The 13,673-nt window shown below is 53.5% G+C and overlaps 1 protein-coding gene across 1 annotated transcript in view; it reads right to left on the bottom strand.

The window, feature by feature from the left end:
- Kif21b (kinesin family member 21B) overlaps nucleotides 1–13,673 on the bottom strand; it is a 45,556-nt gene that overhangs the window by 20,929 nt on the left and 10,954 nt on the right. Inside the window, exons 2-14 of the mRNA XM_059280358.1 lie at nucleotides 10,695–10,917; nucleotides 10,200–10,382; nucleotides 8,039–8,188; nucleotides 7,630–7,764; nucleotides 7,123–7,293; nucleotides 6,708–6,823; nucleotides 5,993–6,188; nucleotides 3,893–4,082; nucleotides 3,080–3,143; nucleotides 2,759–2,977; nucleotides 2,304–2,385; nucleotides 1,807–1,924; nucleotides 829–1,020 (exon numbers count right to left, since the gene is read on the bottom strand). Of these exons, the coding sequence (XP_059136341.1) occupies nucleotides 829–1,020; nucleotides 1,807–1,924; nucleotides 2,304–2,385; nucleotides 2,759–2,977; nucleotides 3,080–3,143; nucleotides 3,893–4,082; nucleotides 5,993–6,188; nucleotides 6,708–6,823; nucleotides 7,123–7,293; nucleotides 7,630–7,764; nucleotides 8,039–8,188; nucleotides 10,200–10,382; nucleotides 10,695–10,917 (2,039 nt within the window). The remainder of the gene's footprint in view (nucleotides 1–828; nucleotides 1,021–1,806; nucleotides 1,925–2,303; nucleotides 2,386–2,758; nucleotides 2,978–3,079; nucleotides 3,144–3,892; nucleotides 4,083–5,992; nucleotides 6,189–6,707; nucleotides 6,824–7,122; nucleotides 7,294–7,629; nucleotides 7,765–8,038; nucleotides 8,189–10,199; nucleotides 10,383–10,694; nucleotides 10,918–13,673) is intronic.

Genomic DNA, 13,673 nt, shown 5'->3' on the forward strand with positions numbered 1-13,673 from the left:
TAACAAACACACAAAAAGCCAACTTCATTAGGCCAGCCTGCTAGCAATCCTGCTCGAGGGGATTTCACACACTACAACAACTCCAGTCCCTAGACTAACACCTGCTCCATGAAACACATTCACCTAACATTTGCTGAGTAAGTGGACAAGGAAGTGAATGACCAGATGAGTAGGTTGCGAAGCAGTACAAGGGGGGCACGATTTGAGAAGTCTTATAAACTGGATACAGCGGGGTGGGGGGAAGGTTGGGAGGTATCTTAGTCGCATGCCTAGGGAGTTAAAGGATTAATGATTTCTAATGTATAAGATGGGAGAGGAAAAAAAAAAGAGCTAGGAATAACGGCATCTGTCTATGGTTCTACCACTAGGGAGGCTGAGGCAGAAAGATTGCCATAAGTTTGAGGTCAGCCTGGGCGACATGGCAAGACTCTGTCTCAAAATGGCTCAGCAGAGAAAGGCACTTGCTGCCAAACCCAACGGCCAGAGTTCAATCCCTGGGACCCAGATGGTGGAAGGAGAGGACAGGGTTCTGCAAGTTGTCCTCTGACTTCTACATGTGTGCCACATCACATGCGTGTGCATGCACACATGCACACATCCACACGCACACACACACACACACACACACACACACACACACACAAATGTAATTTGAAAGCAAAACAAAAGTAGCAGAGAGACTGGGTTAGAGCACTTTAACTACGGGCAGAGGTCACAGCACGTTGGTCAGGGGTCCCTTGTGCAGAAGGCCAGGTGTTAGCAGATCGATGCTGGGTGTCTTTTGACAGAGCAGGGAATCGGGAAAGAGGAACACGGCGCTGTCCTCACTGAGGTTCTGCAGCACGCGGTCGCGCTCCAGCTGCGTGTCTCGGATCTTGTTCTGCAGCAGGATCAGCTTCTCCTCGTACTGGTGCTTGAGGGTCTGCAGTCTCCGCTGGCTGTTCTCCAGCTCGTCAATCAGCTTCTGCTTGATCTCAATCTCGCAAGTCAGGTCCGCCAGGTCGGCCTGGAAGTTGACTTCTGCAGGGGCCAGACAGAGCGAGACTCAGCCCCATGCCAGGGGCCCCCGGCCGGGGGACATCCTTTGTCAGCAGTGACCAATCAGGGACCAGAAAGGTAAGCGGCCTGCTGCCACCTTTCACTCATTGCAATACATTCAATGAGCAGCTTCCAAAATGCACAGCCAGTCTCAGGAGCTTGGACGGACTCTAACACCTTTTCCGCCCTGATGGACCCATAGGCCTATGCCACCCTGACTGATGACATGGGACCCTGCTTGGGTGGAGGAGGATAAAATGATCCAGAGCACTTTGTAGGGCTGTAGGTAACAGATGACAACAGGACGGACCTGAAGGACAGATGTCTCCACATGAAGGAGAGGGTCTTGGCATCAGCCCAAGTCATTCATTCAGAAAGGTAAGAAAGTTAACCCCTTTCTGAATCCACCGAAGTGGGTCAGGAACCTCCCTGAGCATGCTCAGTGGCAACTCAGCAAAGCCTAATACTTTTGCACAAGGCAGTAGTGAGCTCTGGATTCATCAAGCCTTGAGAAGAGTCAAACAAAGCACAGTGATGGGCATATAAGGAGAGCCGAGCGCTTCCCATCACTTGTCATTACTATTGTTTTAGTTGGCTTCACACGCAGGAGTCCGAGCCCTGTCTAGACAAGCCGTCTCTGGGCACGCTAGCAGGCCCGACCCCACCCGGATCCATCTGAATTTTCTCTTGGGAGCTAAGTTCTGATCGACAGTCCCACCATGAGGACTGGCCATCAGCAACTCATCTCCTCAGCCCCGGTCCACGTACCCTTTTCTTCAGGGTCCGAGTCTGAGTCGACCAGGCTCTCTTCGCTGCCCGAGTCTTCATCCTCATCCTCACGTCCTTCCTCCTCCTCACAGCCACTCTCTTCTCTCTCTTCCTCCTCCTGGGCACAATGCACCATTAGGGCTGCACCTGCCTCGGGAGATGGGAGCCCCGAGGCAGAGACGGGGCCACACACAAGACCCCAGGGGTATCAGCCGGGGTGGGGGCCAGCCACGCCCTCCTCTGGGAAGACCACCCACTCCTAGTAGCCTGGGCAATGCCTTTGTGGAGGATGCTCAATCTAGCTTCATCCATTTTGGATGAAGCAAAGGCCCCGGGGAGGATGGAGATCACCATGGCAACAAGTCAGCATTATCAAGAAACCCAAGGATCAACGAAAGGCAAATCTCCGCCCCGCCCCACACGACACTGATGGAATCTCTACCCCAACAGGGACATGGTGGAAAGGCCATGGTGAGGAAGGCCGGGGGAGTCCTCACCTCCTCAGCCTCATTCTCATCAGTCTCCTCACTGTTCTCCTGATGGAGTTTTGCCCTCTTTTTGAAGGCTTCTTTTTCCGGGCTGCTTATGGAATGAAAATGAAGCCAGCTTAGAGAGACTGACACCACAGGATGGTGGTGGGACTGGGTTCCTGCTTTGTAGAGAACCAGATCTACTTCTCCAGTGCCCACCCCCCAGCCCTGCTCTATCTCCTGCAATTAACCCTGTGGAAAAAGCACCCAAGAGAAGGCTGGAGAGGTAGCTTTGCTCCAGCTGAGTTAGTGCTTGAGAAATTCCCAAGCATTACTGGTGATGCCCCTAGGAATGGGGTGAGCCTGTGGAGGGGTGGTCCTCCCTATATGTGGGGTGTGGAGCAGTCCTCCTGGATGGTGTGTGTGGGGGGGTGCCCACCTTCCGATGCTGGCTGCAGGGGAGGTAGTGACATTCCACTTACCTCTTCCTCCGCTGCCTGACCTCTTTCTTCTTCAGCCGCTCCAGGTCTTGCTTGGCCCTTCGGATCACTTCAGAAGCATCTTCCATGGAGCTGGCCGGGCTGCCCCCGAAGGCTGGACCTGCTGGAGATGCTCCCAGGGAGTAGGGATTGCGAGTGGAAGCCCGCGAGAGGCTTCGGCGGAGGGACTCATTCATGGCCTCACTCTCCAGGAGCTTGGTTCTGTGTGGACAGAGTGCGTGGGTGGGGCCAGGTGAGCCACATAAAACTGGCCTGGCCAGAGCCATCCATCCAGCCTGCTCACACTGGACGGGGCTTACTCACCGCAGCTCCTCAATCTCCCGGATGTAGTTCTGGATCAGAGTACCAATGGCTTCGTTGCCGTCACCTGAACGGAGAAGACAAACAGGCACAATAATGAAAACAGTTGACAACAGCAAGGACTGGGGCCACGGCTCTAAGACTGGTGGCCTTACTTGTGCTCCCAACACGGTAGCTCACACAGGCTTTTCCATAAGGGACTCTATGTGAAGGAGACACTTGAACATGATCATAGTTGTATCAAAGCACTGTTGGATAACGGCATGAAATCGGAAACAATCCTAACATCCATCAACAGTGGCTGTTCAATAAATTATTCAACATCACATACGGAACATCGTGCAGTCATTTAAAAAAATTAAGTGCCTTTGAATATGGAGAGTTATAAGCCATGATGCTAAATGGAAAAAAAAAGGAAGTCATAAAATAGAAAGGATGACCTCATATACAGAAAATGCCATGCATATTATTCACACACGTACAAATGATATATATTCAAACGCATTTATACTCAAAACAAATGTACTGAGAAAGTGTGGGAAAATGCACTTGGCTGCTCAGGAAGGATCCTTCCGAAGGCAGAGAAGATGTGGGTGGAGAGTCTGCGGTGGGAATTTTCATCTTTTGCTTAGTGTACTGTGTGGCTCTTACATGTTTAACAAGAAAGCAATGTGTGTGTCATGCTGAACTGTTGGGGAACGCATAAATGAACTAATCGGTGCATTGGTTGGCCATCACAGCCTGCTTGATACCAAGGGGCAGGAACGGAAGGAGGCATGTTGTTGTTCCGGGCTAGACCGCTGTACCCCAACTTACCAGCCTTGGCCAGAAGCAGGTTGGCCTCCTGGCTCATGAGCTGTGTGACCCGGTTGTTGATGGCATCAATGGCCTCCTGCATGGCCTTAACTCGAAGCCGCAGAGCACCATTCTCTTTCTGCAGCATGGCATTCTCCCGGAACAGGTCACTGTAGCCCTCTGTACCGTCCTCCCCAATCACCCGCTTGCCCTGGGGCAGAGACAGGCAGGGAGCAATCAGGTGCTATATCTTAAGGGAGGGGTACAGTGGCAGTCCTCTCTCATGGGAGGGGTACAGTGACAATCCGCTTCCACCTGCCTTCAGCCTTCTCCAGGGCAGGGTGGCACTTCTGGTCTCTCCTTTTCTCCAGGTTTCCTGACCTAGCTCCTGTCTCTCAGGGCTCAACAGCTTACAGTACTTGCTTCTACAGCACTGGGTATGGGGCTTACTGCTTCTAATCTCACTGCCTGGAAGTCTGAGGCATGAGCGTCACAAACTCAAGACCAGCCTGGGCAATGTGAGTCCCAACCTGGACTACATAATTAGACCAAAAAAAAAAAAAAAAAAAAAAAAAAAGCCTGGCGGTGGTAGCGCACACCTTTGATCCTAGTACTCAGGAGGCAGAGGCAAGTGTGGATCTGTGAGTTCAAGGCCAGCGTGTTTTACAAAGCGAGCTCCAGAACAGCCAGGGCTACATAGAGAGGTCCTGTCTCAAAGAAAACACACTAAACTAAAACTAAACTAAACTAACTAAACACACAGTTTGCTCCCTGACAGCAAAAGAAGTCCAAATTCTTGACTTACCTTCCTATCACTCACTTTCATTCTCCACAATGAATGCTAAACCGAGTGACAAAACCCTACCTGGGCCAGGCAATTGGCTTACAGGGGTGAGTCAGTCTGGGTGTAAGACAACAGGGAGCGGTGGGGACTGGAGTGGAGAAAAGTCACAGTCTGGAAGAGGCAGCCACTCTCTTTGCTCTCTCATGTTTAACTGTCTACCTTAAAGCTAAAATCAGCCACTATACACGCGGTCACCAGAACACTGGGCTCACAGAGCTGGCTGTTGTATAAATAAAAAGTTAATGTTGTAAACTAACGAATTTCACCCTTTCAAAGCCCCCTCTACTTCCCCGCCCACGAATGTTACTACAATCCTTGCTTAGTCAAAGAAGAGACGACTGTAAGGGTAAAATTTTAGCAGTGCAGAACTTAAAATCACTTCATTGCCTCGATGCTGTCCGTGTCCCGAGTTGCAAAGAGGTCGGTGACTTCACAGCTCACAGATAGGATATGATTGTCCATGTACAGTGTGTTTGTGTTTGCATTACGAAATTCCTTCATATAATAAACACGGCCACTCATTCCAGCCAACTTAGCGCCAGTTGTTGGTAGAGACAAATTCTTCCACACAAGTTGAGACTCCCTGCTTGACTTCCAGAAAAGTTGTCAAACAAGTTGCATTCTTCTGAAACCAAGTCTAAGCCTACCCATCTGCGTGCCAGATTCAGGCTATGGGCCACCAGCGGGTGACATCAGCCTTGGAGATATAGAATTAGACATGCCCCTCAGAGCACCTGTTTTTCTCTTTCCTGTTGGTATTTCATATGGCTTACTCTCTACCCAGAATGCCTGCTGTAATATGTCATTCGTTTTTCAAAATCTGCATGAAAGGCCCCTTCCCAAAAGCCCTTCCTGACCACCCAAGCAAGCAGGCTGACTTCTCTGTCCCTGTAGCACACTCCTGTGCCCCCCACTGTCAATGACTGCACTATAGTGGAGTGGTCTCGTCTATTCCAACACGATACATTCAGTGGGCATACAAACACCTGCGAAGCACCTTCCCTGAGCCAAACATCCATGCTACAAAACCAAGGTGCTCAAATTCTTAGGCTTTGTATTCTAAACTTAGATGGCTCAGTCTGAGAAGGATTTGCCATAAAACCCAGTACTGGGAACCACATCTGATGCACAGTGATGTGCAGCAGACATGAGGATGGATGGGTGATAGGAAGGGGGGAGGCCCACTCAGGACCTGGTTTGGGGATGCTACAGGGCAGGGTGTGGAGCAGAGCACCAGCTCCTTCTAGGAGAGCCTGGGGGAGCCTGGGAATGCTTACCGCTTTGTACTCCATCAATTCCATCTGCAGGCGCGCAATCTCGGCTCGCAGCGCGCTAATCTGCTGGCTGGTCTTGTCCTGGTTCACCACCACCTTGTTCTTGATGTTGCGAGCCCGGTTGGCATATTTGAGGGTGTTCAGTGTCTCCATGAAGTCCCGATCTGAGGGGCTCACGCAGGCGATCATGATGGTCTGGCTAAGAGTGTAACCAGGCTGGGTGAGGACCAAGGACAAAGCCAGACCCAGGAGCACTGCTCCAGAGTAGAGGTTCTGCTTCACCCTGATCCTCTCCCCCAATTTAACACTTAAAGGACCGGGAACCTGGGATGTGGGACCCTGGACCACCTGGCCAAGATCTTCCACAGCAAGAGAGGACAATCCTTGAAAGCAGTTATCAAAGGGTGATGGATGCCTAATTGTAGAATCATCTGCTTGGTAAAGTAAATATGGCATGGCCTCTCCACAGGCCTGGCAGTTCCCATTGCTTGTCTCATTGGGCTACATGGCTTCCTTCAGGCCTGTCTCTCACTGCTGAGAAGTAATGAAGACGAGTCTACCCAGCCACGAGTCATTGAACTCCTCAAGGTTCCTGCCTCGGAGTCTGCAGCCTAGGCTGAGAAGACCCCCTAGGTCCTGAGAGTCAGGCCCTAAACCCACATCAGTATTCTCTATCCAGGAACTTCCCCACCCTTCCTGGACGTTGGTCATCAGATACCTGTTGCCCCCCAGAGAGTCTTGGAGCAGCCGAGTAAGCTTGGAGTCCCTGTAGGGTACGTGCACTACCTTCTTGCCCTGGTCCCCTAAGGCGCTGATCACATTGCCCAAGGCCAGCTGTGGGAGAAAGTGCCTGAGGTCAAAAGTCATGCAAAGAGGGCAGTGAACACAACCCAACACCGTCCGTGTACCCTCTGGCCCCAGCAGCACGCAGGCTCCTGGGTGGGTTTATAGACTGATGTGATAAACAGGCCTGAGGGTGAAGAAAGGAAGACCCACCTAACAGGCGTGACTATGGGTGCCCCAGCCAGCAGCTTTGAAGAAGTTCAAAGAGGACTGGGCAGCCACTGAAGTACACAGCCTGCTCGAGCCTGTCCCATCTGGCTCCTGGGGCCGGTGACTCTCCGTGTACCTACCAGACCACAGTTGATGGAGATGCCCTCCTTGGCCCGTTCGCCTGTGGCTCCTGTCCTCTTGAGCCGCTCAGAGCCGGCCAAGTCCACAAAGTGAAACTTAGCAGTGAGTGTCTCGTACTCAGTGCCGGTGGGGGCCGCTCCGTCCGGAAGCCCCGTCACCGTCTCATTCACCTGCAGCAGAATGTGACAGCCGGCTCACCCAGGCCCTACCTCCTGTTCCTCGGCTAGCCCTCCACCCCACAGCACCACCATCCACAAGAGCGAGGGCGGACGGCACAGTGCCAGCCCCTCACGTGTGCAGAGCATCTGGAAGCAAACACTGTATTTGCACGCACTATCAATGACCATGACCCCATTGCCTAGATGCGGGGAGAGGCTGGAGACTGAAAAACGGAGTGGTATAGGCAAGCCCCATCTCTGGAGTTCTAGCTTCGGCCCAAGTGTGTCCATCCAGTCCCTGGGATACCCCTAGAGCAGGTAGCTCCTGGGCCCCCAAGAGCATCTCACCAGGTCAGGCTGGGCACACACGCGCATCTGGCACAGGTGGATGGTGAAGATGGCGTGGGATCGGGAGCTCTGAACGTTCATCTGGGTGCTGGCTGTGGTGCGTGACAGGGCGCCCTGCTTCAGGCACTGGATCAGCTGGGGACAGACGCGAAGAGAGGAATCAGGACCCACGTGCTGCAGGGCTCTGGCCTTTATGGTTTTTTTGTTTGTTAGTTTGTTTTTTGTTTTTTGAGACAGGGTTTCTCTGTAGCTTTGCGCCTTTCCTGGAACTCGCTCTGTAGACCAGACTGGCCTCGAACTCACAGAGATCCACCCGGCTCTGCCTCCCGAGTGCTGGGATTAAAGGCGTGCGCCACCACTGCCCGGCTGGCTCTGGGCTTTAAAGGTGCCCATGTGTAAGGGTGCTCACCTCCTCCTGGGAGTTGATGAGACGAGAAGTAACGCCTGTGGTGTAGATGCCACCGTTGGCATCCTCATGGATCTTGATGTTGGACCTGCGGTGGCGGGCATCCGGGTCACGGGTGCTATCGAACAGGTCAAGGATCTCTTCGTTGTAGAGCTGTGATGGGAAGGAAACCATGGCTGGGTTCCTATGGTACACGGCCCAGAGCCCCAAGGCCTTCCTCGTATTTATATTCCATTTTGATTTGCTAAAGTGGAAACAAGCTCTGGAGTTGAACTTGCTGAACCCTGGTCTTCCTAGACAGTGCTACCCCAAGGCTCTGTATGCTGCTCTACTCCCTGAGGAACAGTATCCAGCAGCTCTCAGCTCCCCAAGGGAGGCTGAGGACAAGGACAAAGCGATGCAGGTCCTAGGGGGTAAGGGACAGGAAGACATGAGCCTGAACTGGGAGCATCTCATCATATCGCCAGCCTGGCAGAGATGGCACGAGGCTGTGATTCCAGATGAAGGAAAGCAGAGCTCCAAGAGTCCAGGGAGACGGTGCCCTGAGCACTGTGGTCCCCGAGGGAGAAGTTATAACATCTTTGGACAGAGGAAGAATGGCTGTGTGCCTTGCCCAGTGCTCAGGAGCAGAGGGAGGAATAACGGGCACCGCGGACCGGCCTTCTGGAAGACCACTGTGCCAGGTGGTCAGGAGCGGCCAGCCCATTTCAGATGTCTGCCGAGGGGGTTCCTGTGATTGGAGCTGTGGGGAAATCCAACGGCTGAAAGGCTGCGATGGCAAAGGCAAAGGCCGGGCGGGGGTGGGGGGCGGAGTGGGAGAAGGGCACTGCCCAGAAGAGTCCAGTGGAGCCAGAGAGGGGACATCCGAGGCTTTGATGGCTTTAAAGGGTAAAAATACCCCACAGGAAGGGGAAGAGGAAACAGAAGGGAGAGGTGGTGGAGACAGAGTGCCATGGTGTCCGCACACTGGGGTAGACACACTGACTCAGTTAACCCCTTACGATCAGCCCCGTGGCCTGAATTTACTAGCATGCTCTTGGAAGTTCTCCACGGCCACAGAGCGGCAAAGGGAAGAAAACAGAGAAAAGCTCAGTGATAGACAGACAGCGAGAGACACACGCTCGTGTAAACAAGCATGCATACACACATTCACACACAGGCAACACAAACACTCGTGTACATACATGCATACTCACAAACACTTGGGCAGCCACACATGGACACGCATATGAGGACTAAAATACAGGTCCCTTATGGGGAAAGCGGCAACCATGGGTACACAGAAAAGAGACACTGGGACAGTATACAGGGACAAGCCTCAGCCCTGTCCATCCCGCTGGGGGCAAACAAGGTCCGGTTAAAGCCTCAGGGTTGGGAGGTTAGGGACCAGGGTGGTTCCGAACCCACTAAACACACCAGAGCAGGGCTTGTTGGTATCAGAAACTAGATGCTGAGAATCAGAACTACCCAACCACACATTTCAGAGGAGCCTGGTCAGGTTCCTGTGAGAAATACCAAGGTGGATCACCTTCCTGGACCTTTTTCCCCCCAAGAAGGCCATCTCCAGGATACAGCACCTAGTTATGGGACAATCCAAATGAGAACGAGCCCAGAGATCCCCTCACGTACTCCCCAAAGCTTGTGGCTGCACAGCTCAGTCTCCAAAGCTGGAGGACCAGAATGAAGCAAAGCCCCTGCGGGAGACCCTTCTGTACTGAGAGGCCAGGATGCATCTCAGTCCAAAAGATACAGGTAGGTGCTTAGAGGCAGAGGAAGGGCCTGGTGGGGCCAGAACACGGTGACAGAGGCAGGGTTCCCACCATGTGCCAGGTACAGGCTTCCACGCATGACTCATTAACCCCAAGGAAAGAGGTCAAAACCACTTTGCAGAAGTAGTTCAGAGTGGTCACATGACCTGCCCTAGGGCAGGGTCAGAATCAGCCAGGGTCTGAGGAGATCTTAGGCCCCATCTGAAGCAGGAAACACTTCAACTACCCCCAAGTGTTTCTCTAGCCCTTGCTTAGACACTCCCAGCAGCAGGGAACTCATCCTCTGCAGCTCAGGGCTCCCTAGGTTCATTTCTCTGCTCTGTTGGAGGCTCCACCTTCCATGGCCTTAGGTTCCAATGTATCTCCTTCCCGACCACCCTGCAAGGCCATAGTACCTCCAGGAATTGGGCGCTGACTTTGAACTCAGGCCCAGTCACGCCCTTCTCCTGTGCCCGCCGCTTGCGTTCATCGATGCCCCTGAAGAGGTGTGCAATGGCCCTTGGGATGATGCCCTGCTCCTCTTCTGATGTCACTGTGTCAAAGCCGGTGCCCATAGTGTATGTCTTCCCAGCCCCTGTCTGCAATGGCAAAGACAGAATGTAGATGGTGAATGCAGTGCCCCCTGGGGAACCAGCAAGCCTTGGCTTGGGCCAAATCCTCTTACCCATTACCTCCAGCCAAGTGGCCCCTTTTCGAACCCAGAGCCATACCCTACAAAATTCTCTGATGAAAGCCTGCCTCGGCTAGCCAGCCATGCAGCCATAACTCAGATGCCAGACAAAACTGCACAGCTGGGCCTTGACTGACTGCTGTCAGGTGGGCCTGTCTCCCCTGTTGGGTGGGGGAGACTGAGCTTGGAACAGGCACTGTTTGGGGCAGGGGTGGCTTACCTGTCCATAGGCCAGCACCGTGGCATTGTAGCCTTCAAAGCAGCCTTCAATGAGCTTGCTCACACAGGTCGAATAGATCTGCTCCTGCCAGGCGTCCAGGTCAAAGACAAAGTCATAGGTGAAGGCCTTGTCCTTCCCCAGCAGGACCTGGGGCTCCCCAGGGGTGACGGAGGTACAGATGTGACAGCCTTCAATCTTCTCCTTTGACAGCTGGGGCCTGATCCTGTGCAGGGTGGAAAGAGTAGCTGGGTGTAGGTGACAGGCCCTCCTCTTACATTACCAGCCATAGTTCTGTTTACCTCACAGGCCAGGGAAGGAAGTCAGGTAGGAAGCCCTAAGGAAACAACTTCAGTAATGCACACGAGTATCACCCAAACCAATGGTTACTAACATTGACTGAACACTTGGTACCCGGAATCTCTGTTAAGTATGTGCTATATAAACGAATTCATGTGTCCTTCGCCGTGAACTTGCAAGGGATCTGTTTGCTTGGTTGTACAGGTGAGGCTGAGACTGTCTCAGTGACTGACCCAAGGATGTCCAAGGGAGAGCAAAGGGGCCAAACCTGGGTAAAGGCACCCCTCCCAGTGCCCCGTCCCCCAGAGGCCTGGAAGTCAGTATCCCTCTTGTAAGGAGATGACAGCTCATTCTGGACAGATAAAGCTTAGGGACAGGCCAGGTGGCTCTGCATAACTCTGGATCACATTCCTCTGTGACAGAGTCAGTTTGGGAGAAGGTCAGCATCTCTGCTAAGACCTGTGGAGGCTACAAGGGTCTTCAGTGCCCCAGCCACCTCCCGAGGTGCCAGGGACTAGTGGCGTTCTCAGGCACAAGTTCTGGTTCTCTCCAGGAGTTGAGGGGCCAAACCAAACACAACCAGGGCAGCCTCGGTCAAGTGAAAGGTACCCTGTCAAGGCAATGAGAAGAGACCCTGAGCCAGCTGCCAGGTGGGCCCACATCCCAGATCCTGACTCCGAGGAGGGAATCCCCATTAGAGGGAGAGGTGGCGTCAGTACTGACTAGGGAGCTAGCCATGGGCAGAACTGTCTCCACCCAGCCACCCCTCACCTCCTTTTCTAAGCTGCATCCCCATGATGAGGTCCCCATGGCAACTAAGCCGGAGTCAGTAAGCATGCGCGTGTGAGGATGGGCAGGGAGCATCCTTCAGATATCCTGGAGCAAGGGTGGGGGTAGGCTCTGCTGCCATGGGTTCACACAAGCAGGCCCATCAACTGTGCACTTACAATGAACTGCTTGTCAGGCCCCTCTCCCTAAGCCAACATTTACCAAGAGGAGAAAGGAACGAAAGGGGCCGGGCTGGGCCGGGCCAGCACCCACTCAAGGCCCAGAGGCGCCTCGCTGCAGAGCCCGGTGTCTCCAAGTCACCATCTTGTCCCTGTCCCAGTTACCTCAACCTCCAGAGACCCACCCAGAGCAATCCAATGGGTGAGGAGCTCCCAAGACTGTTGCTGCCCTCTGCTGTGGATGAGTGGGCTGGGGCGGGGCAGGTGTGTGTGGGGGATGGGGGGCGTGGGGGCCATAGGGGATGTGGGCGGGGGCGACTCAGGCAAGTTTCTACCCATATGTGGGAGTCTGGCTTTCTTCGGAAAACCTTGTTTCCTTTGAGGTATAAACAGTCCCTTCACTGAGTGGCTCTCTCCAGAAAGAAATGGAAGCCCGAACAAGTCCCCACCCTTCCATAACTGTTAAGAGCCACACCAAGATGGGAGCTCCCCAGACTCTCACCTGCTCACCTGAACTGGTTCCTGACAGAAAAGGGCAAAACTGATTCTCATATGTTCACTCCGGACCTCCAGACCAGAAACCTCTCTCCCCACAGCCACCCCCACCCCCAGACATCAGGGCCAGCAGGCTGCTACCTTGACTTCTACCTCTGCCCTACCCACTGCAGCTGACACACACAGAGCTCACTGCACGCCAGGCAATGCCTAGGAACTGAGACATCTTAACCTCACAACCACCCCAGGAGGTCATCACTAGTGCCCTACTGACAGATAAGGAAACCCGGATGGTGTCATTCAGAGTCACAGACAGTGAGGAGCCATTCCAAGCCCAGGCAGGCTGGATGGACTAGCCCTTCCACAGCCCTGCTGTAGGAGGGCTCAGAGAGTGGAGGGAAGCCTCAGATACCCCGGGAGAGCATGGGCAGCTGCAGAGAGTGAGGCATGGCATAGCATAGAAATTGGAGCTTTGGTTCTGCCCTAAGACTGGACGCTTCCTCCTGAGCACGTGGGTGAACTGAAGATATACTGCGGCAGCCTGGAAGGACCCTCCAACTGTGTAGACAAGTATGAGCTCCTGATAACACCCTCCCTACCACGTGGCAGTCTGTGATGGGATTTCTGGATCCAGTTCAAATACCATTTAATTACTGCAGGCAGATGCAATGCTGGCGATTGGAGAAGATTGAATCAACATCCCTGGAGACAGAGGGAGCAGGCCGGCCGTCAGAGGCCTCCCAAGGTCTTCAGTAGCCAGCCCCCAGAGCATCCTATGGGGGGGGGGCGGTAAAGAAGAGAGTGGAGGAGAGCAGTCTGGGAGAGTACACATAGGGTCAGCCTGGGCTTTAGGTGCCAAGAGTTGTGGGGTCCTCCTGGAGTTCTATTTTCAGTCCAAACATCCTGATATGAGGGGTTCTGTATCAGAGAGCCATCTAGCCTCTTGCTAGCCTATTCAGAACACCAGGATGCCATTGGTGAGGCGGTTCACCCAAGGGGAAAAATGGGAGACAGGACATAGACCCTGAGTGAGTCACTAATTCTCAGGACAAATGGTCTGGAAGAGGGAAGAGTGTGTCAGTCTCGTGGATAATGAGTGGCTGTGGGAGCAAAGAATGCCTCTCACAGATGCCTCCCCATGTGCGGGTTGAGGGCCGGCCAGCATCCACTGTCACTCTGCCTCCATGGTTCAATCCCCACTTCCTGGCAGGAACCGCGGCTCAGCCACTCAGGTAGTAAA

The sequence above is a fragment of the Peromyscus eremicus genome, chromosome 15 (genome assembly GCF_949786415.1).
Source record: "Peromyscus eremicus chromosome 15, PerEre_H2_v1, whole genome shotgun sequence".
NCBI classification, from domain to species: domain Eukaryota; kingdom Metazoa; phylum Chordata; class Mammalia; order Rodentia; family Cricetidae; genus Peromyscus; species Peromyscus eremicus.